Source organism: Eurytemora carolleeae, unplaced genomic scaffold, assembly GCF_000591075.1.
Source record: "Eurytemora carolleeae unplaced genomic scaffold, Eaff_2.0 scaffold1071, whole genome shotgun sequence".
NCBI lineage: Eukaryota > Metazoa > Arthropoda > Copepoda > Calanoida > Temoridae > Eurytemora > Eurytemora carolleeae.
The window spans coordinates 12772-39455 of record NW_019397356.1 but is presented as its reverse complement, the minus strand read 5'-3'; the positions used below and the strand labels follow the sequence as shown (position 1 = coordinate 39455).

The 26684-nt window shown below is 31.1% G+C and overlaps 1 protein-coding gene across 1 annotated transcript; it reads left to right on the top strand.

Moving 5' to 3' along the window:
* Nucleotides 1-2376: 2376 nt before the first annotated feature.
* LOC111713703 (uncharacterized) lies at nt 2377-25416 on the top strand. Its single transcript, XM_023488637.1, has 13 exons — nt 2377-2556; nt 6773-6922; nt 7025-7102; nt 10889-10984; nt 11047-11107; nt 11510-11627; nt 13286-13512; nt 16046-16124; nt 16306-16501; nt 18665-18788; nt 21358-21486; nt 22777-22840; nt 23297-25416. The coding sequence occupies exons 2-13, from the start codon at nt 6783-6785 to the stop codon at nt 24154-24156; spliced, it is 2172 nt and encodes a 723-aa protein (XP_023344405.1). The 5' UTR covers nt 2377-2556; nt 6773-6782; the 3' UTR covers nt 24157-25416.
* Nucleotides 25417-26684: the final 1268 nt, after the last annotated feature.

Below are 26684 nucleotides of genomic sequence, written 5' to 3'. Positions count from 1 at the left end.
AATATCAAATTTCTCGGCTTTATATACGCGACTCTGATTGGTTGAATTTTATACATTTTTCAGGATACTATCACAAGATTAGGTTAGTCTCGAGATTAAGAAAAAGAGAGGATCAAGCATTAATCTCGATACCCACCATTCTTAAGTTTTCAGCTCAGGAAGCATTAGCAAAAGTTACGATCTCTGATTGCATTGAAATGGTTTTTTTGCTTTTTAATAACATTACAGTTTGAAACCCAGTTCCTCTATAAAGCGTAAAGTTTAAGAAATAACTCCGTAAAAAAATTAATTAAAAGAGAAAAATCTTTAAGATTATTATTCCAATCTAATTTATATTTGTAAAATAAAAAGTCAAGAATTTTTAAAAAAAATTTTATTTGGTCAATTTTGTGACTTCATTCTAGATGGCCTTTTTTGAATACACTGTGCGGAACTTTGAATAGAAATATTTATATTTTAAACCTAAAACATCCTTTTATCCATTCAACACGATTCCACACTTTGTTTACCAAAAACTATTTCTACTATTTCTCAGTGACTTATTTTTCTACGCTATGAATTTGAGTTTTTCAATAGTTTTAATCTAATATTAATTAATTCTGGATTACTTTCCGAATAATTGATTAGCAATGAACATGGTCTGTAGGTATAAAACTGTGGAATCTATCCGTAGAAAACGTATTTTGATGAGGAAATACAGAATTAGGAAATTAGATAAAGAGGGTTTTGAGTTTTTCAAAACGATTTGAATAGGATTTTCAAAAAGCATTTTTCTACGGTGGTAGGCGATTATATCAATATAATGAAGCCGACTTTCGATTTCAATTTTGGTTTATATCAAGCTTTTAAACAGCATAAATACACAAAAAAATAAAAAACAAATAGAAGCTGTCAATTAAAAAAAGCTTCTCTTCAATTACTTGTAAACTAATTCGAAAAGAGCTTGTTAACAATTAATACTTAAGTAAGAAATTCGTCTTTATTATATTGATATAATCGCCTACGACCGTACAATAACTTTTATGTGCTGCAGGCACTTTATACATTTAGGTTTAACGTTTCAATGAATGTCCAAGGGATTCCAGTGGGTTCTTAGGGATGCCAAGGGATTGTTAGTGATTCCAGAGGATATATCAAGTAATTCCAAGAGGTTTTAGGCCATTTAGTTAAAGGGAATCTAAGAGGTTCTACTTGTTTGCAAGGGATTCCACAAGGTTCTCAAGGGATTCCACAAGGTTCTCAAGGGATACCAGGAGGTTCTCAAGGGATACCAGGAGGTTCTAAGCAATTTCAAGGGATTCTAAAATGTTTGAAGAGGGTTCAGGAGATTCCAAGAGGTTCTTAGCTATGTCAAGGGATTTTAATTTGTTCTCAGAGATTTCAAGGGAGTCCAAGGACTTTTACTAGATTCCAAGATAAATATTTTCAGGGATTCAAAAGGAGTTTAAGAGCGTACAGCATACAGCGAACAGCCATAAATCAACTGCAGGATAAGGAGGAGGGGTCAAAGCAACGATTGAAGGGTTTCTCATCCGTGAGAAGGAGGAGAAGAAATAGTAGGAGAAGGAGGGAACGGATTGATGGGAGAAGGGAAACGAATAACGAAGAATCCAAACTTCTTATTAGTTTATTTTCAGTAAAAACTGTCTTTTCTTAATCAATAATCTCACATAGTTATAGAATCATTCGTAGAATATATATTGTTAGGAGTAGAATATATATTGTTAGAAGTAGAATATATGTTAGCAGTAGAATATATTGTTAGGGGTAGAATGTATATTGTTAGGAGTAGAATATATGTTAGCAGTAGAATATATTGTTAGGGGTAGAATATATATTGTTAGGAGTAGAATATATGTTAGGAGTAGAATATATGTTAGGAGTAGAATATATGTTAGTAGTATAATATATGCTAGGAGTAGAATATATGTTAGGAGTAGAACATAGTTTAGAAGTAGAATATAATTTAGAAGTAGAATATAATTTAGAAGTAGAATATAATTTAGAAGTAGAATATAATTTAGAAGTAGAGTAGAGTAATTGTTAGGAGTAGAATATATGTTTAGAAGTAGAATATAATTTAGAAGTAGAATATAATTTAGAAGTAGAATATAATTTAGAAGTAGAGTAATTGTTAGGAGTAGAATATATGTTAGGAGTAGAATATAAGTTAGGAGTAGAATTGGGAATTTGGGAAGTTACCCCTTGGGAAAATAACCTTTGGAAGTTGCCGCCTAGGAAAAAGCCTTTTGGAAAGTACCTAACATAACATCGGCCTTAGAATAGGTATCTTAGATGAAAGACGACCTTCATGAGTCGTCTCTAATCTGTCATGTTTAGTGGGACACCCTGTCTAAAGAATGAAGGAACATAGATCATATTTAATATTCCAGATATTCCTACAATGTGATGAAAATATGAAGACTGGACCTGGTTCCCTAAAATACATCATCAATCTGCGCTAAGTGACAAAAATAAGAAATCAAGTAGAAAATGTCGGAAATGCGCGAGAACTGGAGGAAAATATTAAGATTCTGAAGCTTTTTGTAAAATCAGGTAAATATACAGAAATGGAAACTTTTGAATCATCAGGATTAAAAGTAGCGGTTTAACAGAACTTTCATCGGTCTTATCTGGTTTAATCGTTGTTAAATCTGTTATTCTTTCATGTAGGAAAAAATTAGTTTAACTCTTTGGATTGAATCGATCAAATCAGTTTCGTTCATTCAAAAGTTTACGGCTTAGACAATTTTCCTTGTTTGAAGCTAATTCTTGAGCTCTATCGTTTTTTTTAATTCACTTTTTAAAGAAATATTTTATATAAGAGTGACATAAATGATACAAAATAGACATTATACAACATAAAAATCATATATATTTCACTACTAAGCTGCACAAAATGTAAAAAATTAATTTGTATTTAAAAAGAATAATTTATTAAATATTTCAATACTTGTTTTTATGGAGATATCAAACATTGATTACGTTACCAATTTATCACACTAATATATTTCTAAGCTAGCGCTAATGATCTTATGTCTAAATTTACATTTCTTTAATATTTCTAATATATATGTAGATATGTATGTAATGTATAAATTGACATTCAGTTCGCGGATTTTATCGATTGAGGAACAGCTGTGGACACATGAATGATCACAGTTGATTAGCATAATTTCAAATACTATTCCCCCGCCTTACTTCCATTTCAACTTCTAGTTAATATATTACTCCAATTTCAACAATTAGTTATCAATATTATTATTCGACCATTTAAAACATTTTTTTAGCAATTCAGAATTTTTGGTTTTTTATTTTATTTCTGTACTGGGGAGACAAAATCTGCTTATGTTATGGAGTACAAACTATTTATCAAGTTTTGAAACGTAAACATTGAGAAGTATTATCATTTGATAATTTGTTTCTATTGAAGTTAAATTTGAGAAAAAAATGAGTTTCAAGGACAGATTATTTTTCTTGGAATTTAAAGAGATGGAAAGAGATATTTTGATTAAAAATAACATCAATGTATATTACATTTAAAATCATTAAGTAAACAGTAAGACTTGGAGTAAGATTCTAAAAAAGGACTTGTCATGTAAAATTGGCCTCGAAATAAAAAATAATGGATTCGGTAAAATTAACAATAATCAACCAAAATTTTTCAGAGATTGGGTTTCTAGTCTGCAGAAAACATGCCTGTCTTGGCGTTTATTTTTTGTATCTAGTAATCGTCGATTAAACCTATCGGGCCGTTATGACAACTCACTTAACCCAAGGGAAGGTTTATGTCTGGTCTAAATAAAAAAAATCTGAAGAAAGAATTTTTGTGCAAAAACGGAAGTTGGCCAAATTTCAGTTTTCCCAGTGAATTCTCAAAAGTGAAAATTTATATTTGGTTTTCCCAAATTATTGGAAATCACAGCAAATATCGTTTGGCAAAATAGGAAGATGGAGTTCTGACTCCTGACGAGGGGGGGGGGGATTTCTGAGAATTATAAAAAGAAAAGGTAGACAAAGTACAATTTTATTCAGACTAAGAAAACGTCTGATACTGAAATATAATATTTGACAAGGCAGATAAAAAAGTATTATTTCTGAAATGAGTTCATATTTTATCTGATAAACTCATTTTATTAATTCTACTGATATCCATCTATCTATCTATCTATCTATCTATCTACTGACCCCATTCATATATCTATCTATATAAAGTTGATAAAAACTGAACCCCGGTGTTGTGTATCATACAATAAATTATGATTTATTGACACCTTATACACATATACAGTAGACCCCTTCTCATTTTCCTTCCCTCATTTTTCTTTCCTCTCACCCACAGAACCCCCTCCCCCTGGTCCTTGTAGTTCTGTAACCACCTCCCCCTGGTCCTTGTAGTTCAGTAACCCCTCCCCATGTACTCATATGTTGGGTTCATGAATTTTTGATCGAAGGCAAAATTTACAATTAAGAAAAATTTTTGCACATTTAATCATAGATTAGTTAATTAATCTATGGTGTTAACTCTTAATTTTATTCCTTTCCATGTTTGTTTTCCTTTATAGTATCCTCTTCCAATGATAATATTGTTGTTTTGTACAATATGCTTTGTTATGTGTGGGCTTGTTTGTTGCTAGGAAATATCAAACGTTATAAAGGATATTTTGTATAGTTTTACTTTAACTTTATGCCCTTCGCTATGTTCAATGTATATTATCAACTTCTATTACTTATTCGAAACTTACCCGTTGCTACTAGAGCTAGCATGTACTCCTGCTCTACTCCTAGAGGTAGTATACACTCCTGCTCGACTCCTAGAGCTTGTATATATCTCTGCTTTTCTCTAAGTGCTAGAACTAGTATATACCCCTGCTCTACTCCTAGAGCTAGTTTATACTCCTGCTCTACTCCTAGAGCTAGTTTATAATCCTGCTCTACTACAAGAACTAGTATATTCCCCTGGATCAGATTTAGATAAAATAAAAAGTTAATTGTAAAGTTTTTGATGAAAATATTATCAAGATCGCATGAATTGGTGATAATACCTTGAAGTTGGAAAGATAAAAAATAGATAAATAAAATCATTAAATTAATTGAAACATTTTCAAATAAATAATTTTTTAAAATTATTGATCGTCGACATGTTTTCATCATCATATCTCGGTCCAAACTCCTTAAACTACATCATGACACACTTAATTTCTTTTTAGCTTTTTTTGTCCTTAAACCTTATCTATTTAATCCTCAAACTAGACACTCTTTTAAATATACAGGACAAGGGTGAATTTGACTAATGATTAGAAATGTCGATATTGAGAGGGAAGAAAATAGTTAAAAAGAGAGTGAGAGTTTTCTTTGTTCTAAATTTATTCAATATTTTCATTTCCCTCACATCATTTTAACGGGGCTTTACAAAATATGCGAACAAAAAGTATTTTTTTCTTCCAGAAGCTTTATCACGTGATATTTTAAAACTGTTTTGTTTGATTATATAATCTTCTATTATATATTACTTTCTACTTAAAGTTATAATACTTTTCACGTTTCAACTTCTTTTATCATATTGCTTCCATCATAGCTTACTCCCATTTCATTTTTTTAGTAAATAAATACTTTCATTAAACATCTGAGTTGATATATGACTCCCATTACACATGTGAGTTAATAAATAACTCCCATTTTAACTTATAGTTAAAGTTTTTATTTATATATTAAGTTCTTGTTAATATATTACTTAATTTCAACTTCTAGTTAATATATTACTCCATTTCAACTTCTACTTGACAAAGTACTTTCACTTTAACTTCTTGATAACAGATTACTCCCATTTCAACTTCTAGTAGCATATTACTCCCATTTTTTAACAATTAGTTAATCTGTTACTCCCATTTCAACTTTTAGTCAATATATTACTCCTATTTCAACTTCTTGATAACAGATAACTCCCATTTCAACAATTAGTTAATATATTATTCCCATTTCAACTTTTAGTCAATATATTACTCCCATTTTAACTTCTTGATAACAGATTACTTCCATTTCAACTTCTAGTTAATATATTACTCCAATTTCAACAATTAGTTAATCTATTACTCCCATTTCAACTTTTAGTCAATATATTACTCCCATTTTAACTTCTTAATAACAGATTACTTCCATTTCAACTTCTAGTTAATATATTACTCCCATTTCAACTTTTAGTCAATATATTACTCCCATTTTAACTTCTTAATAACAGATTACTTCCATTTCAACCTCTAGTTAATATATTACTCCCATTTTAACCAACTCTTGGGGTTGAGATATTTTAAATTTCAATTCGTTTAATTTAATTTTATTTTGTTTTACCTATTATAGATGAATCCTACATACACAGCCCTGCACTGAAAATGCGGTTTGAATGCACTAATTTGTTTATCTCATATATCGAATTTTTGAGTGTGACCCCAAATTTTTTATTGAGTTTGATTCAGCAGAATACAAATTGATTAGAAAATAAGAACAAATATACAAATTGATTAGAAAATAAGAACAAATATACAAATTGATTAGAAAATAAGAACAAATATACAAATTGATTAGAAAATAAGAACAAATATATAAATTGATTAGAAAATAAGAACAAATATACAAATTGATTAGAAAATAAGAACAAATATATAAATTGATTAGAAAATAAGAACAAATATACAAATTGATTAGAAAATAAGAACAAATATACAGAACAAATTTAAAATGAATCTGAAATTATTAAAAGAAAATTATTGTTTAGGGTTAGAAATATGGGATATTTTTGCCCTATGAGGAAGTCAGGGGCTTCCAGATTACCTGTTTGTGGACTAGGGGTCACTAAGGGGCTTCTTGTTTCTCTCCTCCTGATGTTGGGGACCCTGACGAAGACAGTTGAAGCAAAGTGTCCAAGGAAAATAAACATTTAGTTTCTGGATTTCCTTTGAAAACTTAAATATCAAATTTGCAGATTTAATTTTAACTTTTACAGAACTTATATTGTTTATGTATACAGTCAATGTGAGTGTATAAGTACAACAGTTTCCTGCAGTACATCAGATCTTCAAACTGTACCACACTTTCTCAATCCAAGGTTTGTACATAGTAAACATTGTTCAAGATTCCATTGGTTACAAGAATTGGAAGATGTTCAATATAATTAAGAGAATTAAGACGTTTTTTATTTTAACACAGACGACAAAGCAGATCAAAGTTTTTATATCACAGTGAACCAGAAAGTGCATTTTTCAAACAAAACTCTGTTTTATTTGCAAATTACTCCTTTTTAACTGTTTTTTTATAGCTTGATAACAACATGTTAAGTCGTCTTTGCACTAAAAAACATTTTATTTTTTAATTTGATAAACTTAAACAATAATCAAAGTTTAATATGAAAAAGCCTAAATCAAAGAAAATTGTAATAAATTCATTTTATTTATCAATTTTGTTTTTACAAGCCTTCTATTATCAGAAATTGGCTGAATTTGTGAAGGGTAAACGTTTGGACAAAGTCGACCTTTATAATGCCCCCCCCTTCTCCCACCACCCCCCGCCCCCTGGCCCCAAACCTAAATTAGTTTTTGTTATTGGTCTTGTCTGATTAATTTATAGATTGGACAATTGCATGTTGAACAATTAAAAACAAATTAGAATATGTCCAGGGCCGGGCTGGTTTCTCAACATAGAACAATATTTGGTTTGGTTAAGAACAATAATATATTTGGTTTGGGTGAGAACGATAATATATTTGGTTTGGTTGAGAACAACAATATATTTGGTTTGGTTGAGAACAATAATATATTTGGTTTGGTGGAGAACAATCATATATTTGGGTTGGTTGAGAAGAACAATATATTTGGTTTGGTTGAGAACATTAATATGTTTGGTTTGGTTGAGAAGAACAATATATTTGGTTTGGTTGAGAACATTAATATGTTTGGTTTGGTTGAGAACAATAATATATTTGGTTTGGTTGAGAACAATAATATATTTGGTTTGGTTGAGAACAATAATATATTTGGTTTGGGTGAGAACAATAATAATATATTTGGTTTGGTTCAGAACAATTATACATTTGGTTTGGATTTGGTTTGGCTGAAAACAATTTTATATTTGGTTTGGTTCAGAACAATTTATATTTTGTTTAGTTGAAAACAATTATATATTTGGGTTGGTTGAAAGCAATATTATATTTGGGTTTCAAAATATCGATATATTTGGCTACACCTGAGAACAATAAATATACATTGAAATAATTGTATTTTGATTTGTTCTCACTGCAGAACAGTTCTTTTCATTAACCAATCAGAAGCAAACAGAAATTTCAGTGTTAGTTAATTCTCACAGATTGATATGAAAATCATCAAACCATATTAGGAGTGTTCGACAGGTCTGAATGTCTTTTAAAGCGTTTGTTTTTAAACAAAGAATATATAAAAGATTTGGTTTGGGTTTAGACTAAAAAGTATTAATGATTCGAGATATTTGGTTTGGTTTGGAAAATCTTCCAAATGTTTGTCTGTTTTCTGGCTAAATGCTTGAGTCATCATTCTAATCAAGGATTCTGTATCAAGTTTATATAAACTTTTATAAACAAAACATCAGGCTGAAAACAAAATAAATGGAAAAAAGAGATTTGTTTATTTTTTTACTGACTGAACCACCAGCTCTGTTTGATATCAGGCAAAAATAAATGCATGTGTTAGCTATTTAATGAAATTATTAATACTTGATCTCAATAATATCCGTCATCAAGCCGATACATTGAAAATATTTAAATCTAAACACATCAATGTACACAAATTAACTATACGCATAAACATTAAACACACATTTTATATATTAAGATTTCCTAACTTTGATGATAAGAAAAAATGGATTTCTTGTTATTCTAATCTAAAAAGTTTATGGATGTCTGCAACATGTAACTAATCTAATCTAACCTCAATTTAACTCCTAAGATGTTGAACGTGGAAAAGTTACAAACCTTGAAATTTTTGGCGGATTTTCCCGTGAATCTAGATTTTGGCGGATTTTATCTTTAAGGTTCTCTGTTCTCCTAGTTCTCCCAGTTGACATATCTGTAAAATCTGAACCCAGGAGAAACAAAGGAGGATGCAAATTCCATCTCAAGTCTCAAGTCTGGAATGGAACTGGATAATAAGGACATACAGTTGGATACATTTATACATGGATACATATACAGTTGGATACATTTATACATGGATACATATACAGTTGGATACATATACAGATGGATACATATACAGTTGGATACATTTATAGATGGATACATATACAGTTGGATACATAAACAGTTGGATACATTTATACATGGATACATATACAGTTGGATACATATACAGTTCATTTCATATTTTTATTCAACTACAAAGCACGAGATAATACAAATAAAAAATCACAATTTACTATGTAGTTTGGACCCGCCTAACCAGAGTAGGTTGTTTTAATTGGTTGGCCCACTATAAACAAATGAGAATTGCAGATAAAAACAATGTACATTGTACATTTTAAACATAAGAATGATATTGTCAAAGCTCAGATTTCACCCCTACACATTGTTTTGTGACTCCCAATGTGCTCAAATACTTTAAACAAATTCGTTCCTTAGCTTTTTCAACAGTCGTGGAAAAAGTTCAAAATTAACACTTCATTGAAATTTAGTACAGCAAGGATAGCGAAGGTGAAAGATAGGGAAAAGCCAGAAGTAAGGGGGAGGAGGGGCAAGGTTCTGGGCCAGGAGGATAAATTAGTGTTGATTATTAAATATTTGGTTTAAAGGGATGCCATCTTGGTTGTGAATAATATGATTTAGGAATAAAACAAAACAAAACGTGGGCTAGAAAGAAAGCAGCGGAGAAAAAGAATACGAGAGTTTTGAGAATGAGGACAGAGAAGAGAAAGAGAAAATTAGAAGGAAAGACTGGATAAAAAGCATGAATAAGAAAAATAAGAAAATGGGGGAAACTTAGGAAAACTTTTTCTGACTTGTTATTTTCCTTGGAGTTAGTAGCCCTTGGAGGTTTTTCATGGTTTGCATTTTTCCTACCAGCCATTTTATACACCCTGTATAACTTGTTGACTGAACTATCTATACATGAACTTATAGATAATTAGTGCCAGATGACCGAGCGCACACACACACACTCACGTCTTGTCACGGTGAAGGGTTGGATACATTTATACATGGATGCATATACATTAGGATACATATATAGATGGATACATATACAGTTGAATACATTTATACATGGGTACATATACAGTTGGATACATATACAGTTGGATACATATACAGTTGGATACATATATAGTTGGATACATACACAGTTGGATACATATATAGATGGATACATATACAGTTGGATACATATACAGATGGAATATATATAGATGGATACCTATACAGTTGGATACATGTACAGATGGATACATCTATAGTTGGATACATATATAGATGGGTACATATAGAGTTGGATACATATATAGAAGGATACATATATAGATGGATAAGTATAAGTTTACAGTTGGATACATGTACAGATGGATATATCTATAGTTGGATACATATATAGATGGATACATATATAGATGTATACATATACAGTTGGATACATATTTAGATGGATACATATATAGATGGGTACATATATAGATGAATACAATATATATAGTTGAATAGATATATAGTTTAAACAAAATATCAAAGTTAAGATCATTTTAAAAATTAATTTAAATGGACCTGAACACTTGCCACAAAATCTAATGGTAAAATCCCTATATTTTTGTGACCTTGTGGTGAGGAGAGTATTCAGTTTCCTACATTATTATTATTATTATTATTGTTATCATTATTAAGGATAACAAGTCTTGACCTTTCCCGGACCTCTATAGTTAGGCTGGACCATGGCCTGGACTTCTACAGACAATTAGTCCATCTTAATATTTCTTTCAGGTATTTTTTTCAATCAATAATTAATTTCATGAACAATGAACATTAAAATAAAATTTTTTTAGTAATTTAAGCAGCCTTGGAGAAAATCAGTTTCTAGAGCTAAACAGTTTAATAAATCTACAGGTTAGTTTTTGTTTTCAAAAATAGTCCGTTACATTTTATTCGCTATGTAGAACCTTCAAAAGTATTTCCAAATTACGAAAATTTTGTTCAAGATAAAGAATAAAATGTTTGGATTGTCTCATAAACATTTATTAAATTGTTAAGTAACTTTTCAAAGATCAATCCTAACCATGCCGGAATAAAATTTATTAACTAAAGTTTATTTACCATATTTAATTTTTAATTTTAATTTATTTTGTAAATTAATATCATTTATTTCTGTTTGTATAGTATAATAAGCAAAAAACATTACTGAATCCACAGGGTGAATAGTAAAAAGATTCTTTTTATTTCTTAAAGTTTAAAAACTTAAAACATGGAAACTATGTAAAGGTTAATATACTTAAACCCCGAAATATTAAGGTTGAGAGAAATCATATTCTCCGAATTAAACCTGGAGCTTTCCATGGTTTAGAGAACCTGGAGATATTAAACCTGAGAGGAAACCTGCTCAAAGGGGTGGAAAACACAGCTTTTACGGGTAAGCACTATTTATATCAATTAATAGCTGAATTGTCTTTAACCTATCTTATCCTCGGGATACCCATGAGTTCCCTCAAATAAGTTCAGCCAATTTTGTCCATCCGTTTGGCCAGCTATAGCTAACATATAAACATGAAAATACATATGAGCGAAGAGCTTTATTATATAGATTAGTTCACAATATACATACATTAAATGCTAAAAAACTTTTTTCAAGTGTTTTTTTATTAGATTTTACCTTTTGAATGTACTTATATTAATTAAAGGATAATAATGGTTTCGAATTTTTGAAAGAACAAGAAAGAAAATGTACATCATGCATTGAAGATGATATTAATGTAGTAAAATCATATTAATCCTACACAACCTATTCTTAAAATGAATTTTCTAGAAAGAAACTTATAACTAAGTATCAGATAAAGTCTTTGTCTAATGATTATAAAAAAGAATTACACCTGGGATTAGTAAATTAGTTATAAACAAGGTTTTTGGTACATTTTTTTCCTAAATTGTTGTAAATAGTCCAATTGTAATTAATGGTGTTATTTGTTCATTAACAACGTAATTACTGTAATTTATTTAATCTACGGAACATCCTGAGAATTAGTCCAGGGCATCCAAAATAATTGCAACATCTAGAAATTTTTGTCGCCATTTATTCATATGATTATAAATTTCTAATTTGCCCCCCCCCCCCCCAGGGAGCTCCTTCTTTGTTCAGAAACCATTTTTATCTCTAATAAAAGTTCAAACAAGAAGATATCGTCGTTTTTATCTTATACGTAGGTGAAGTATGGTAATTTTCTTCCCTGTCTCTGCTGCATTAAACCGTAAAATATCTTTCATATAAAAATATTTTAAAGGCTAACTTCGTCATTATTAAGGTCCCAATGTAAAAAGGATAAATGATCAGAGCTGAAAACTTAAGAATAGTATATCCTTAACCCCGATCGGTTAATTAATCTGGAGATAAATAACAAGAGGAGAAAAAGAATTTTTTAATCTCGAGATTAAGAAAAAGAGTGGATCAAGCATTAATCCCGATATCCACCATTCAAAAGTTCCCAGCTCTGCTGACTCCTAGTGTAAAGTTTAAACTGTACTTCTAAATTTATTTTATATTTTCCTAAAATTAGTTTAATGATTTAAATGGTAGTTTAGAGAGAGAAGAAGTTTGAATTAGGTAATTAAGGAGTAATTAGCTGGAATAAGAGATTAAAAATCTATTGTTTAGAATTCTAATAGTTGGATAGAATGTGTATAATTATCTTTAACAAAGCAAGGAATTAACAACCTGGAATATAACCTGCAGAAATTGAGTTAGAACTGCAGGAAAATTAGTTTAAAACCAGACCCAGAAACTTTCAAATGCAATGGACATAATCTAAAACAGCGCCTGAACTCACCATTCCAAAAAGAAACTTTTAATATAGCGATTAAGTGCTAATGAGTAAAAAACAGCGGAAAAGAACAAAAAATTAATTTAATCTATTTACCACAAAATAAACAGATTAGTGTTTCTGATAAGAGGAACAAAAAAGTTCAGGTTAGATAGGTTTTTTAAGGCTTATTTAGAGTCAGACTTAGTACTTATTTAGATTTTTTTAATAACAACCAGGGAACTCTATATTTTGAAATTTAAGTTTTTATATTCAGGTTTAGTCCAGCTTCGAGTCCTGGATCTGAGTGAGAATGAACTCCGAGAGATTGATCCTGATTCCTTCCAGTTCCTACAGAACCTGGAGGTACTGCTGCTCTCTAAAAACCTGCTGAGAGAGCTGGGATCTTGGAGCGGTGTGCTCCCTAGTCTTCGCTCCATAAACCTGTCTCAGAATCTAATCCCAGCTATTCAAGCTTCCACCATCACCCCTCCTAATATTCAGGTACAAACAGATTGAGTCTTTAAAGCAAACTCAAATATTCGAATCCTATATCTTTGCAACCCAATTAGGTAGAACTTCTCAAACTATGCATTTTTTTAGATCAATTAATTCAAGTTTGAAATATCAAAATGTTTCCCCATCAGGTTAAAATAAAAGGATTAGAATATTTGAATTTGCGGCAAAGGCTCAATTCCTTAAAGAGACTGTACAGTGTTCAAACACAGTTTAAGTTAACAGTGTACAGTGTACAGTGTACAGTGTACAGTGTACAGTGTACAGTGTACAGTGTACAGTGTAAGTGCACAGTGTACAGTATACAGTGTACAGTGTACAGTGTACAGTGTACACTGTACAAACACAGTTTAAGTTAACAGTGTACAGTGTACAGTGTACAGTGTACAGTGTACAGTGTACAAACACAGTTTAAGTTAACAGTGTACAGTGTACAGTTTACAGTGTACAGTGTACAAACACAGTTTAAGTTAACAGTGTACAGTGTAAAGTGTACAGTGTACAAGGTTTTTGTAATTGTTAATTCTTGGTGTAAATAATTTTACTTTATGTTTATCTTATTTATCTCCTAAACAACATGATGACTCTTAACAAAACAAATACTAATATTTGTTCTATTTTTGAGGTTTTCTTGTTTCAGCTCTATTTATCATTTGTAGAGACGTTCACTGTCCTTTAATGTAGAGTTAAATAAGAAAACTAATTATACTTTTAATGATACAAAAGAGATTACAGCAACATGAAACAATAAGATGGAGAAAAAACAAGAAGTTTTTAAATCTAAATCAACGTCCCCTCCTGAAAAAGTGGCAGCTTTTGGTTCCAAGGTGGTTCGGGGAGTTTGAGATAATTCTTAAAAACAAAGTATACGCCCCTGGAGGGTGCGACAAGGTCACAAAAGGAACTCGAATTTGAAAAGAAAAGTGTTTGTAGGACTACCTTATTTTAATACCTGAAGCTTAAAGGAAAAATGGAATGGGGTATAGGCTGAAACCTGAAAATCTCAGGAGTTGATTGAGACATGTAAGACATATATCTGATGTTCCTGTTTCAAGAAATTGACATAAAAATGTGTCGAAATTATACCAATACGTATATATGTAAGATATACGTCCATATCACGTGACTAGAACTCCTTCCAATGGCAGTGTAGTAGCCTGGTCAAGTAATACAGACAGAGACATGTGACAATAATACTGCACTGTCATTAGTTGGAGTTCTGGGTTTCCGGACGCATAGATAATATTATCAATTATATCTTTTAAAAATGAAAAATTATTAAATTCAAATAATAATAGGAGCAAACTCGAGTTTCTCAGGCTCCTCTGGGATATCGTTGTTTTCAGATTTCGTATTTGTTGAATATGATCTGTTTAATAATACTACAAATCTTACACAAAATGTTACATATATACGTTTTGATATAATTTTGACACAGCTTTATATCAATTTCTCGCGACAGGAACATCAGATAGATGTCTTATATGTCTCAATCAAATCCTGAGATTCTTAGGTTTCAGCCTATACCCCCTTTCATTTTTCCTTTACAGTCCCTTTAAATACAATTTGCAGAATATAATATATCCTTGGATAAAGCGAACTGTTGAATCAATTGATGAAGATTCATTTCTCTTTCTTTAATTGGTTCAGAAGGAAATCAGAAAATATTCAGAAAATCAAATTCTTATCAAAAATTAATTCAAACCTGAAAAGTTTCATTTTGATTTTAAAAATAAAAAAGCGAGGTCCCTTTTCCTGCAGTGTGATGTATATATTCAAAAACTTGTCGTTATTTGGACTTATAAGTTCTGTTTCCTAAAGATATTGTAAATCCCCGATTTTTTATTTCACACTTATTCGTATAATCCAACAAAGAGAAGGGTTTAACTAGAAATAGTACAAGAACGTGATAATCATATTTTATATAAATATCTCATGTACATGCATCGAATGATAAAGTGAAACAATGAGATCAAATAAATTTAATTTAAGGGATTGTAGGTTTTATTTCAAGTGGTCCTCTAATCTAAAAAAATAAACGATTTTAAAGTATTTCTTTATTCCAAGTCTATGATAAGATATAACAAAAAGAATTGATAATGGTTCGTCTCATGGAAAATCTGCGGCCGCAATTTTAAAAGAAATTCGTCGCCATGTGCAGTGTGCAGTGTGCAGTGGAAATCTTTGATGAAATGATACTATTTAATATTATTTTAAAGAGACTGTAAGCGTAAATACTTTTCTAATCAGAAAAGCGGGGTCATCTTCTACGTTTTTACCAGATTAAGGGTTCAGAGATACAGTTGTAAATCGGGCATTGATATCTTTGCATGGAGTGTCACTTAAAATTACGCTCACAGTCCCTTTAAATAAAAGCTCCTATTTAATTTCATTAGAGCCTTTGATAATTGTGAACCACTGCATGCAGTTTATAAGATACAAATACTACAGTGCAGCTTTCAAAGTTTAATTTATTTAAAAAATAAATATTTTTTCTGTTATTTAAAGAATGATATTTTAGGAGCTGGATTTATCAGATAATCTGCTCTCAATTCTTGAACCTGACAGTTTACACTCCTCTCCTAACATACACCGATTAGGAAACTAATATTTTAAATTAAATATTATTAAATATTTTTTTTCTCTCTCAAAATAATTGATTTTTTATCATAAATTTAACCATGGATAAATGTTTCCCTGAAATGATTTGTAGAGCAAAGATAGCCTAATAATGATGATTTAAATCATTTAAAAAATCTAAATATTGGTTTCTTTTTAAAGATTTGAGCTACAACAAATTGCAGGCTCTGCCCTCTCTCCCGAACCTGAACAACCTTACCGACCTGGTTCTCTCGGGGAACATGATCAGGAGCCTGGAGATCAGGTTCAACCCGTCCCTCATCAACCTCCACCTCAACAACATGCCAGTTCTTACAAATATTCTTCCAGGAACCTTTGACGATATTCCAAACCTTAGGTGAGAAGTTTTGTATGATCTAGTAATTATTAATGAGTGTAGAACTAAGAAAAGGTGGATATTGGATAGGTTTTGTTTGATCTTGTAATTATTAAGAGTGTAGTAATAAGGAAAGGTGCATATTGGATAGGTTTTGTATGATCTAGTAATTATTAATGAGTGTAGAACTAAGGAAAGGTGCATATTGGATAGGTTCTGTATGATCTAGTAATTATTAATGAGTGTAGAACTAAGGAAAGGTGCATATTGGATAGGTTTTGTATGATCTAGTAATTATTAATGAGTGTAGTACTAAGGAAAGGTGCATATTGGATAGGTTTTGTATGATCTAGTAATTGTTAATAAGTGTAGAACTAAGGACAGGTGCATATTGGATAGATTTTGTATGATCTAGTATTTATTAATGAGTGTAGAACTAAGGAAAGGTGGATATTGGATAGGTTTTGTATGATCTATTAATTGTTAATGAGTGTAGTAATAAGGAAAGGTGGATATTGGATAGGTTTTGTATGATCTAATAATTATTAATGAGTGTAGTACTAAGGAAAGGTGGATATTAGATAGGTTTTGTATGATCTAGTAATTATTAATGAGTGTAGAACTAAGGAAAGGTGGATATTGGATAGGTTTTGTATGATCTAGTAATTATTAATGAGTGTAGTACTAAGGCAAGGTGGATATTAGATAGGTTTTGTATGATCTAGTAATTATTAATGAGTGTAGTACTAAGGAAAGGTGGATATTGGATAGAATTTCTTTATATCAAGGAAAATACCACTGAAAACTTCGGTACATTTGATTTACCGGGCCGACTGTTAGGCAACTAGAGTTCTGCACAGTATACAGTATAGAAGCTTCAAACGGGGAAGTACTTAAAAAATCCTTTTTATCTGTGAAAATAAATGTGATACCAGAGCAGGAAATTTAAGAGAATGTAAAGAAACAACAAGAAATAATATTTCTTAACAAAAATATTTGTATTTGCAAAACTGCCTAACGCTTTATTCATGAAACCGGGTTCTCGATACTTTCTTTATTAACACTCCTCATTCTTTAGTCTCGGGTTCAAGAGCTCCCCATCATAATGTTTTAATACAAAGTGTACTGCAGATTCTTGAAGCTTTTGACAATATACCTCCCGGAAACACTAGTATTATATTTTTATAATATTCTATTTATAAACAAAGATTTGGTGGCTCCTGGCTTATTTCATCATGAAGTATTAGAAAAGCTCATTTGCGTGCGTAACTAAAATTTACTGAAAGGGGGGGAGGAGAGGGGAGAGTCAAATTATAACGGTTGAAATTGGAACGTGTTTGTCAACCAAATGATATTATTGTATATGCAGCACTGTGTGTGTGCAACCTAATGCAGTGTTTGTTTGTTTTTGTAAAGTTGCAGAGTATTGTGTCACTGTGTAGGGTGTATAGCGTATAGAAGGGTCGACCAATATTGAGGTTTAAAGTTTGAAGTTTATTTAGCAAACATATTTTATCTATACAATAATACAATATATAACATAGCAAACTTGTTTTATCTATACAATAATACAATATACTACATAGCAAGCTTGTTTTATCTATACAATAATACAATATATAACATAGCAAGCTTGTTTTATGTATACAATAATACAATATACAACATAGCAAGCTTGTTTTATCTATATAATAATACAATATACAACACAGCAAGCTTGTTTTATCTATACAATAATACAATATATAACATAACAAGCTTGTTTTATGTATACAATAATACAATATACAACATAACAAGCTTGTTTTATCTCTACAATAATACAATATACAACATAGCAAGCTTGTTTTATCTATACAATAATACAATATACAACAGAGCAAGCTTGTTTTATCTATACAATAATACAATATATAACATAACAAGATTGTTTTATTTATACAATGATACAATATATAACATAGCAAGCTTGTTTTTTCCATACAATAATACAATATACAACATAGCAAGCTTGTTTTATCTATACAATAATACAATATTCAACAAACCGAAGACATCAGGGACACAGTTTAAATCTTTGATATTTCAATCCTGGGCTATTTAATCTAGTTTGAAATATCAAAGGTCTATTTCTGAAAATCATTAATTAATTGATTGCTTGATTGAAACCATCAAAATATTTAGGTATGTGAGTTTAGCCAACAATAAAAAGCTGGCTCCGATTCCCTCCGATATATTCAGATCATCCACTAACCTCCGAATCCTCGATTTGTCCCAGCTGACCTGGAGGACACTAAACCCTGACCAGGTGAGGTCAAAGTACCAAAGAAAAAAACCAAATTTATGCAAAATTGCTGGTGCCAATTTGTGACCTCTCAGCCCCACAAGTTTTGATTTTAAGCCAAAATATGAGATTACCATGTTTTTTGGTTACATTTTATAAATTCATGACATTTTTTTCTCATGTAGCTCTAACGTGACGTTTACTTTAATTTGACACGTACATAATTTAACAATATTCTTTTAATATTAAGGTGAGTCGGTGTTCAATATTTTATTTTTCATTTATCTTATCTGTGACACTTTTTTATCATTTTTTTCAAAGTAATGTGAAATTTATTGAACATTCATAATTAAGACCATAATTAAAACCAGTTTATTTTAAACCTTCATACTTCCAGTAAAAGTTATTTATAATTTTAACGTTTTAGGGTGAAATATAGCTAAAAAAAAGCTCTTCGCAACTATATATATATATTTGTATATATACGATAAGTTTATTATGATAAGCTTATTTTCCGTTTTATTGCTGTACAACATGTTTCGTGTTGAAACACTCTTCGGCAGCATGAGTTAGATTGAATATATATATATATATATATATATATATATATATATATATATATATATATATATATATATATATATATATATATATATATATATATCTGTATATTTATGGCTGAACCAAATTGGCTGAAATATTTTAAAAGGAATTTCTATTATTAGTACCCGGGTTTGACAGAAGCTAAACATTTGGATATATTTGAAAAACCAGGGGCTACAACGGACAATTCAGCAAAAAACATGATTTAATACTAAGCGCGGGTAAACGGGTTTCACGGCGAGAGGTATTATGACTATTAATAATAAACCTGGACAACGTCGGGGGCACCCTAGATGTACGCACACGCACCTCAGATTCTTTCGTAAAAGTAAATTCAACATAAAGTCTGACCGCGTCAACCTTGTTGCACCGGCTAGTCCTATTGAGTGTCTGCTTTATTTACCCTATGTTCGAGCGATACAGTACAAACTAGGACCGGAAAGGTTGACCCGGCTCTGAAATTCAAATGTACCACGGCTGCCCGTGCGCTCTAAAGTTTTAGGGCCGCCTACGCTGAGATTACAAAATATCTCTTATACACTATCTGGAAAAAATATAATAAAGAAAAAGAAAAATATAAAAGTATTTTGTTTAGTTCTAATGCTGGTTGACTTTACACTTTTGGTGGACAAATTGTTTTCAAATAAATAAATATCGGAGAGATTTGCGGTGAAAAATGAAATTGTTTTCTGTGGAAGAACGGAAATATATTGACAGAATAATACAATGCATAGAACACCAGCTTGGCAAAATGGAGGTCAGGAAAAAGGAAAGAAAGAACAAAATTACAAAAGAAAAATGAATTGGAAATTGAAACAAAATTTTTAAGAAAATATATTTTCAATGAAATAGTTTTTCAAAGGATATTTAAACACACGTAAAAAATACCAAATCAAAATATTGAATTTTCAAAGATACTTTTCTACTTTCATACGTTCAAATGACGACATTTTATCAGTCTTGTGTGCATTTTATGTTGTTTTAAAGCAAATAGCTTTTTCAGTAGCTTTATAATCAACTTATAAATTAAAGGGACTGTAAAGGAAAAATGAAAGGGGGTATAGGCTGAAACCTAATCACATTAGCTCTTGATCGCAAGCCATGAAAGTTATATCTGATGTTCCTGTCTCGAGAAATTGATATAAAACTGTGTCAAAGGAATTGAGTCTTTGTCACAAACTCATATTTTCTATTCCCTTTATCTTTGCAACTTGATGTTGTAGAACTTTGATATTTCATACTATAATTTCTGTCAGATTAAATAATCTAAGTTTGAAAAATCATAGGTTTACACCTTTAAGCTGCAAAGATATAGTAATTAAAAAATGTAATATTGTGACAAAATCTCAATTCCTTTATACGAAAATTCATATATATATATACAATTTTGTATAGAAATGGTAGGTTTAAACAGATCATATTCAGCAAATATGCAACCAATCTGAAAACAAAGATATCCCAGAGAAACCTAATTGTATCAATTGTAATTGTAATCAACGCCTGAAGTGTTCAGGTTTCAGCCTATACCCTCTTTCATTTTTCCTTTAAGCGGCTTTTTCATCTTCCAAATACACATAAGCGTAATTTCAAGTGACCCTCTATGCAAGTATAAAAATGCCCGATTTACAACGGTACCCTTGAAACCTCACCGCAAATGAAACTAAACAGTTTAAATGATCAGACCAAGCTTATAAAAATACATTTTAAATCTGGCATTGCTATCTTTGCATTGAGAGTTAATTGAAATTACGCTTACAGAGTTCTTTTAATTAATTCCACTGCGCAATTATCAATAATTATGAACAACAGAGGTTTTGTACTAGAGCACATACAATCTCCGCCCCAACCATTTCCTGGCTTGATACCTGAAATACATAAACTGGAAATCCATTCTTTACTTTTAATTATCTTAATAAGCACTGATATTAGTTTACTTGTAGTCAAGTAAATATTTACTCTATCTATCTCCTAATACCTCTATTCTATTTAGGTGGGTCCTGAGTTGAGTACGCTGCGGCTCGGAGGAACACCTCTGGTGTGTTCCTGCTCTCTCAGCTGGTTGCTTAGACTAGCAGAGACCCGGCCTGGTCTCCTGGAAGGAGCTACATGTGACAATCAGGCAGGGGTCAAACTATTGATTAAAACTTTTCACTAAACTAGAATAAAATGAATTGATTCCTCGACACATTATCTCTAATGTCTAATAACATACACTATCTTTGCAACCTGAAGTTGTAGACCTTTGATATTTCAAATATTAAATTCTGCTAGCACAATTAAAGTCATGTTTTAAATATTTAAGGTTTACACCTCCAGGCTTCAAAGATATATGGGATTAGCAAATTTTTATTTGTAGGAAGTAATAGAGATAAAAACTTTAGAATTGTGGATATCGAGATCAATGCTTGATTCTCTCTTTTTGCTAATCTCTAGAGTTAAATTAATTTCTAGTGTTTAGAGATGCGCTCTTTAACTTTTAAAAGCCGGTTTTATAATTTTCCCGCATTCGCGGTGTCATATCAATTGGACTAATCATCGATTGGACAAACGTAAGTTTTGGATTAATGTTTATTAAGACTAACGTTCAAAATGACTATAGTTCTCAAATGTGACGAAATATGTTTTTTAATGAGTTCATATTAGCATGGTTAAATTTAAATTTGTTTGCTCTGAAAGTCGGCTGATTAACACTGACTTTAGTTCAATCGATATAGCATCTTATGTGTATTTGTAATCAAACTTATCTTTATTACATGCATAGTAGAAAATGTGATACCCAACAAGAGCGGAAAATTAAAAGTTTCCACTGTGGATATTCAGATTAAGCGATCAGGATTAAGGGTTTCCAATTCTAAAGTTTTCAGCTCAGTTCTTTTTCCAAAGTATTTAAAAAATTCTAAGTTTTGTGATATTTGTTAAGCCAAAGAAAACTTGTATCAAATGTTCAGGCTTACTCCCAAAAACAGCTATTTTTTGAGAGACTTAATTTGATAGCCGGGCTTTTCACCTTATTGTCTTTGGCGGCAGATGCTTGATTTTCAGTTCTATGGTATAACTTGCCGAAACTAACATATTTTATGTTGAGATAGAGGGTTTGCCGTAACTTTCAAATCTAAAAAATATCTAAAATGTTTTACACAAAAAATCAATTTAAACATCCGATGTGTTCTGGGACATAAACCTAGTCCCAGGTGGTTTGAGTTTAATATTTCAATTAGTAAAACTGCTATAAAAATAAAACACCATTGGATGTGCCTTAGATTTATTTATGTCATCCAGTAGACATACAGTAAACAGAAAACAGATTCTAAATACAGGAATAATTTAATAAAATATAAAGATTTATGAAATAGCTCAACTGTAACTCAGGTAAAACGGCTTTCCTTTATTTGACCCATTTGTGGTGTAGGGGTTACTGGAGGTTCCCAGCAGCAAGTTACAATGTGGAGAATCCGACTATATTCTAATCATAGGAACCAGAAATTCAAATTCAAATCATATTCTCTGGCGAACAGTATTTGTACAAAACCGAGAACATTAATTTCTTTATTAAATAAAATACCGAATGAATGAAGGAGTTGGTTCTATAGAAATATTGGGAAAAATATTTCCCAATCTTCTTCTTGGAATTCTTTTATTCAAAAAATTGTTGACATTGCCCTATCCGGTATACCACTGCAAAGTTCAGGAGGAAAACGAAAATGTCGCGGGAAACCCAGTTTAATAATTTAAATATTCCAAAAGCCAACTCCTTTCTAGATTTGATTGTAAAGGGACTGTAAACGTAATTTCAGGGAGGGCGCATTTCTTCATCAGAAATAATGAAGAAAATGTGGATTCAATATAAATTGCCAGAACAGTTCTTTTAATCACAGCAAAAGCATAACCTCCTGATATATGTTAAAAATTAATTTCTGGTGTTGGTTCAGGTATAGCAAGTGGATCAATCCTAATCTTAATCTGCTTGGTTCTTCTCGTCATTGTTTACAGCTGTATGAAGAGCAGACAGAGTAACAAGATGCCCTGTGATTATCTTTACATGCAGGATAAATCTTCCATCCCTACACATCAAACCTACTCAGAGTCAAGGTTCACAACGGAGCTCTTCAATTATCCTAAAGAGGGAATGTTCCAAAGTTATGATGGATTTCAGGACGGTGGGTCACCGTCAAGATTGTACGGCGGCTCACCGTACAGGGATCATGGTGCTACACCGTCTAAACGTATTGGTGAATCTTTCTACAGTGGTGATACGGACGGGATGGATGGATATGAGCAACCCTCAGCTCTCCTGCCTCAATACAATACCCAGATCCGTAACCCTAACCTAGTTAATAAGATCAGTTTGCAGGAGGATTTATTCAATCAAAGACTAAAAAGAATGAACAGTAAGGACCTGTTTAGTGCTAAAGAAAGCCCACTTCTGGGAAATACCCACGGTACTGATAGTGAACCCCTTTACTATCCTGATAATTCCAATCCACAAAGTGATTATAAGATAACTAGCAATCCCCTAGGAGATTTTAAAATAATTACTAATCCTGGTGAAGACTACAGTAGTGGGTACCATGGTAGTAGTAGTGTTTATACAAACAGCAGTACATCAAGTAGTGGCAGTACACTGCCAAACCGGTCCAATCTTCAGAACAGAGTTCTTAGTCAACATAACGGAAACTCACACGTTCTCATTAACCTTGCCAAAGTACAGAGTCCGTACAAAACTGGAAGAAAAGACAAATACCCAGATGTCCTTCCATTTAAAGACAAGGGTCAAAGTTATCTAGTCTAACAGGAATATGCATACATTATATTGGACTTTTTCGAAAACTAAAATAAGAAATTCTATTTATATTATAAAAGACCAGAGGAAAGAACTTTCTTTGGAGTGTGTATCTGAAACGTCCGATCTCGATATCTAATATTGGCCATGTTTGACCACCACAGGATATCGAAGAGGAATGAAATAAATCCATAGGACTGCACAAAATGGAGATCAATACTTGATCCATTGATTCACAGTTCAAAAGTTCTGACTTGTGATCAATAAGGTTTTGTAGAATTTCCTAGTTTATTTATCATAAATTTTACGTTAATTATTTAGCATTGGTATTTTACTACCTGAGAATATATTATCCACTGGTCGGGAGGATATCAGGCATTATATTTAATCCTCGGAGCATAAATTACTTTTAGAGACAAAATAGATTTCTTTATATGCTCAATATATTCAGAAAATAAACTAAAATTTAAATCTCATATAAAGTTTTTTTATTCACTACAACCTGTATTTGTAAATCGGTCTCAATTACAAGTTTTAGGTCAGTTTTTTCCAGAACTTAAAAGTCTAAACATGGTGTTTTAGCGCATTTTGAGAGTTTTTCGACTATTCTAACAATTAAAGTTGATGTTTGATGCTGCCTTAACTCTTGAATATCTTTTAAATAATGCATATTGTATGAATAAAAGTAAGATTTAATTTAATTAAAAAGAAATAAAACAGTGAAGTGTTTTACAGATTTAACATTAAACATTGTCAGAAATAATCATGAGAACTATGAACTGTTTATACTGTTGTTATTGTTCTGGTATATAAATTGTATTGGTTTGATAATTGTGTTATACACAATAATTACTGTGAGCTCCATTAAGAAGTATAATTGTTATTACAAAGCAATACTATACTATTCTTTACCAATCAATTTATTCCTTTTCTCTTTCATTAACAATGCTTCGCTTAAAGAGATTGAAGACGAAAATTCAAGTGACCCTCTTTTCATGAGTAGCATGTTCAATTCACAATAGTCTAATTCACAATAGTCCAATTCACAGTAGTCCTATTCACAATAGTCCAATTCACAATAGTCCAATTCACAGTAGTCCTATTCACAATAGTCCAATTCACAATAGTCCAATTCACAGTAGTCCAATTCACAATGTTCCAATTCACAGTAGTCCAATTCACAGTAGTCCAATTCACAATAGTCCAATTCACAATAGTCCAATTCACAAAAGTCCAATTCACAGTAGTCCAATTCACAATGTTCCAATTCACAGTAGTTCCAATTCACAGTAGTCCAATTCACAGTAGTCCAATTCACAATAGTCCAAGTAACAATAGTCCAGTTCGAAATAGTCCAGTTCACAATAGTCCAATTCACAATAGTCTAATTCACAACAGTCCAATTCACAATAGTCCAATTTACAATAGTCCAATTCACAATAGTCCAATTCACAAGAGTCCAATTCACAATAGTCCAATTCACAGTAGTCCAATTCACAATAGTCCAATTCACAATAGTCCAATTCACAAAAGTCCAATTCACAGTAGTCCAATTCACAATGTTCCAATTCACAGTAGTTCCAATTCACAGAAGTCCAATTCACAGTAGTCCAATTCACAATAGTCCAATTAACAATAGTCCAGTTCGAAATAGTCCAGTTCACAATAGTCCAATTCACAATAGTCTAATTCACAGTAGTCCAATTCACAATAGTCCAATTCACAATAGTCCAATTCACAATAGTCCAATTCACAATAGTCCAATTCACAATAGTCCAATTCACAAAAGGTGTAAACCGTAGTTTGATCATAGACGGGGGAGAAAAAAGTGAATTTTTAAATAAAAAATAGTTTCCTTACAAAATTATGAACAATTACAAGCGTTTTTGCGGAAAAATTTAGGATTTAGTCTTCCTTGCTCAGCCAAATGTACGTTAAAAGAGTAAGGTACTCTGTGGATTTGTGAATCAGACATGCCACTGTAATTATGGTCAATCATTTGAAATTACGTCTACAGTCCCTTTAATGCAAAGAAAAAGGAGTTACAAAGTTAATTTGTTAATTTTGTTAAATTTGTTAATTTTTCAGCAGAGTTTTCTGATATATATTCCTGATGAATAAACAATATACAATATACAATATACAGTATACAACACTAGATGCCAAATTCATGTTTCAAAGTTATTAATTAATATCTTCTTGAAATACTTCTTAAATTTTATAAAAAAAACTTTCCATTTTTATCTTCCTTGTTAAAACAATGCTAGTTGATAAAATGTTTGTAGATATATTTGGAATTAATATAGTAATATTTAGATATATATAATGTATTCCCATTATTACTAATAAATATTCATTGAATATTGTTAACAAAAGAAATATATATCTCCTAGAGTAAGAGGAAAGAGAGTTTTTAAAAAATGTTGGTCAAAAATCAAAGCTTTTCGACTTTTTTCATTTCGTTTGTTCATCGTTCGTGAACGAAAAATTTCGATAGTTTTTTCATCGTCTAAAAAAATGGTTTTGTTCTAAAAATT

What these genes read in the sequence shown, in the direction of transcription:
- LOC111713703 (XM_023488637.1), top strand. Translation starts at nt 6,783, where the DNA reads ATGGGATATTTTTGCCCTATGAGGAAGTCAGGGGCTTCCAGATTACCT. An exon ending in CATCTTAATATTTCTTTCAG is followed by an intron (nt 10,985 to 11,046) that starts GTATTTTTTTCA and finishes AAATTTTTTTAG; the next exon opens with TAATTTAAGCAGCCTTGGAG. An exon ending in TCCTAACATACACCGATTAG is followed by an intron (nt 16,125 to 16,305) that starts GAAACTAATATT and finishes TTCTTTTTAAAG; the next exon opens with ATTTGAGCTACAACAAATTG.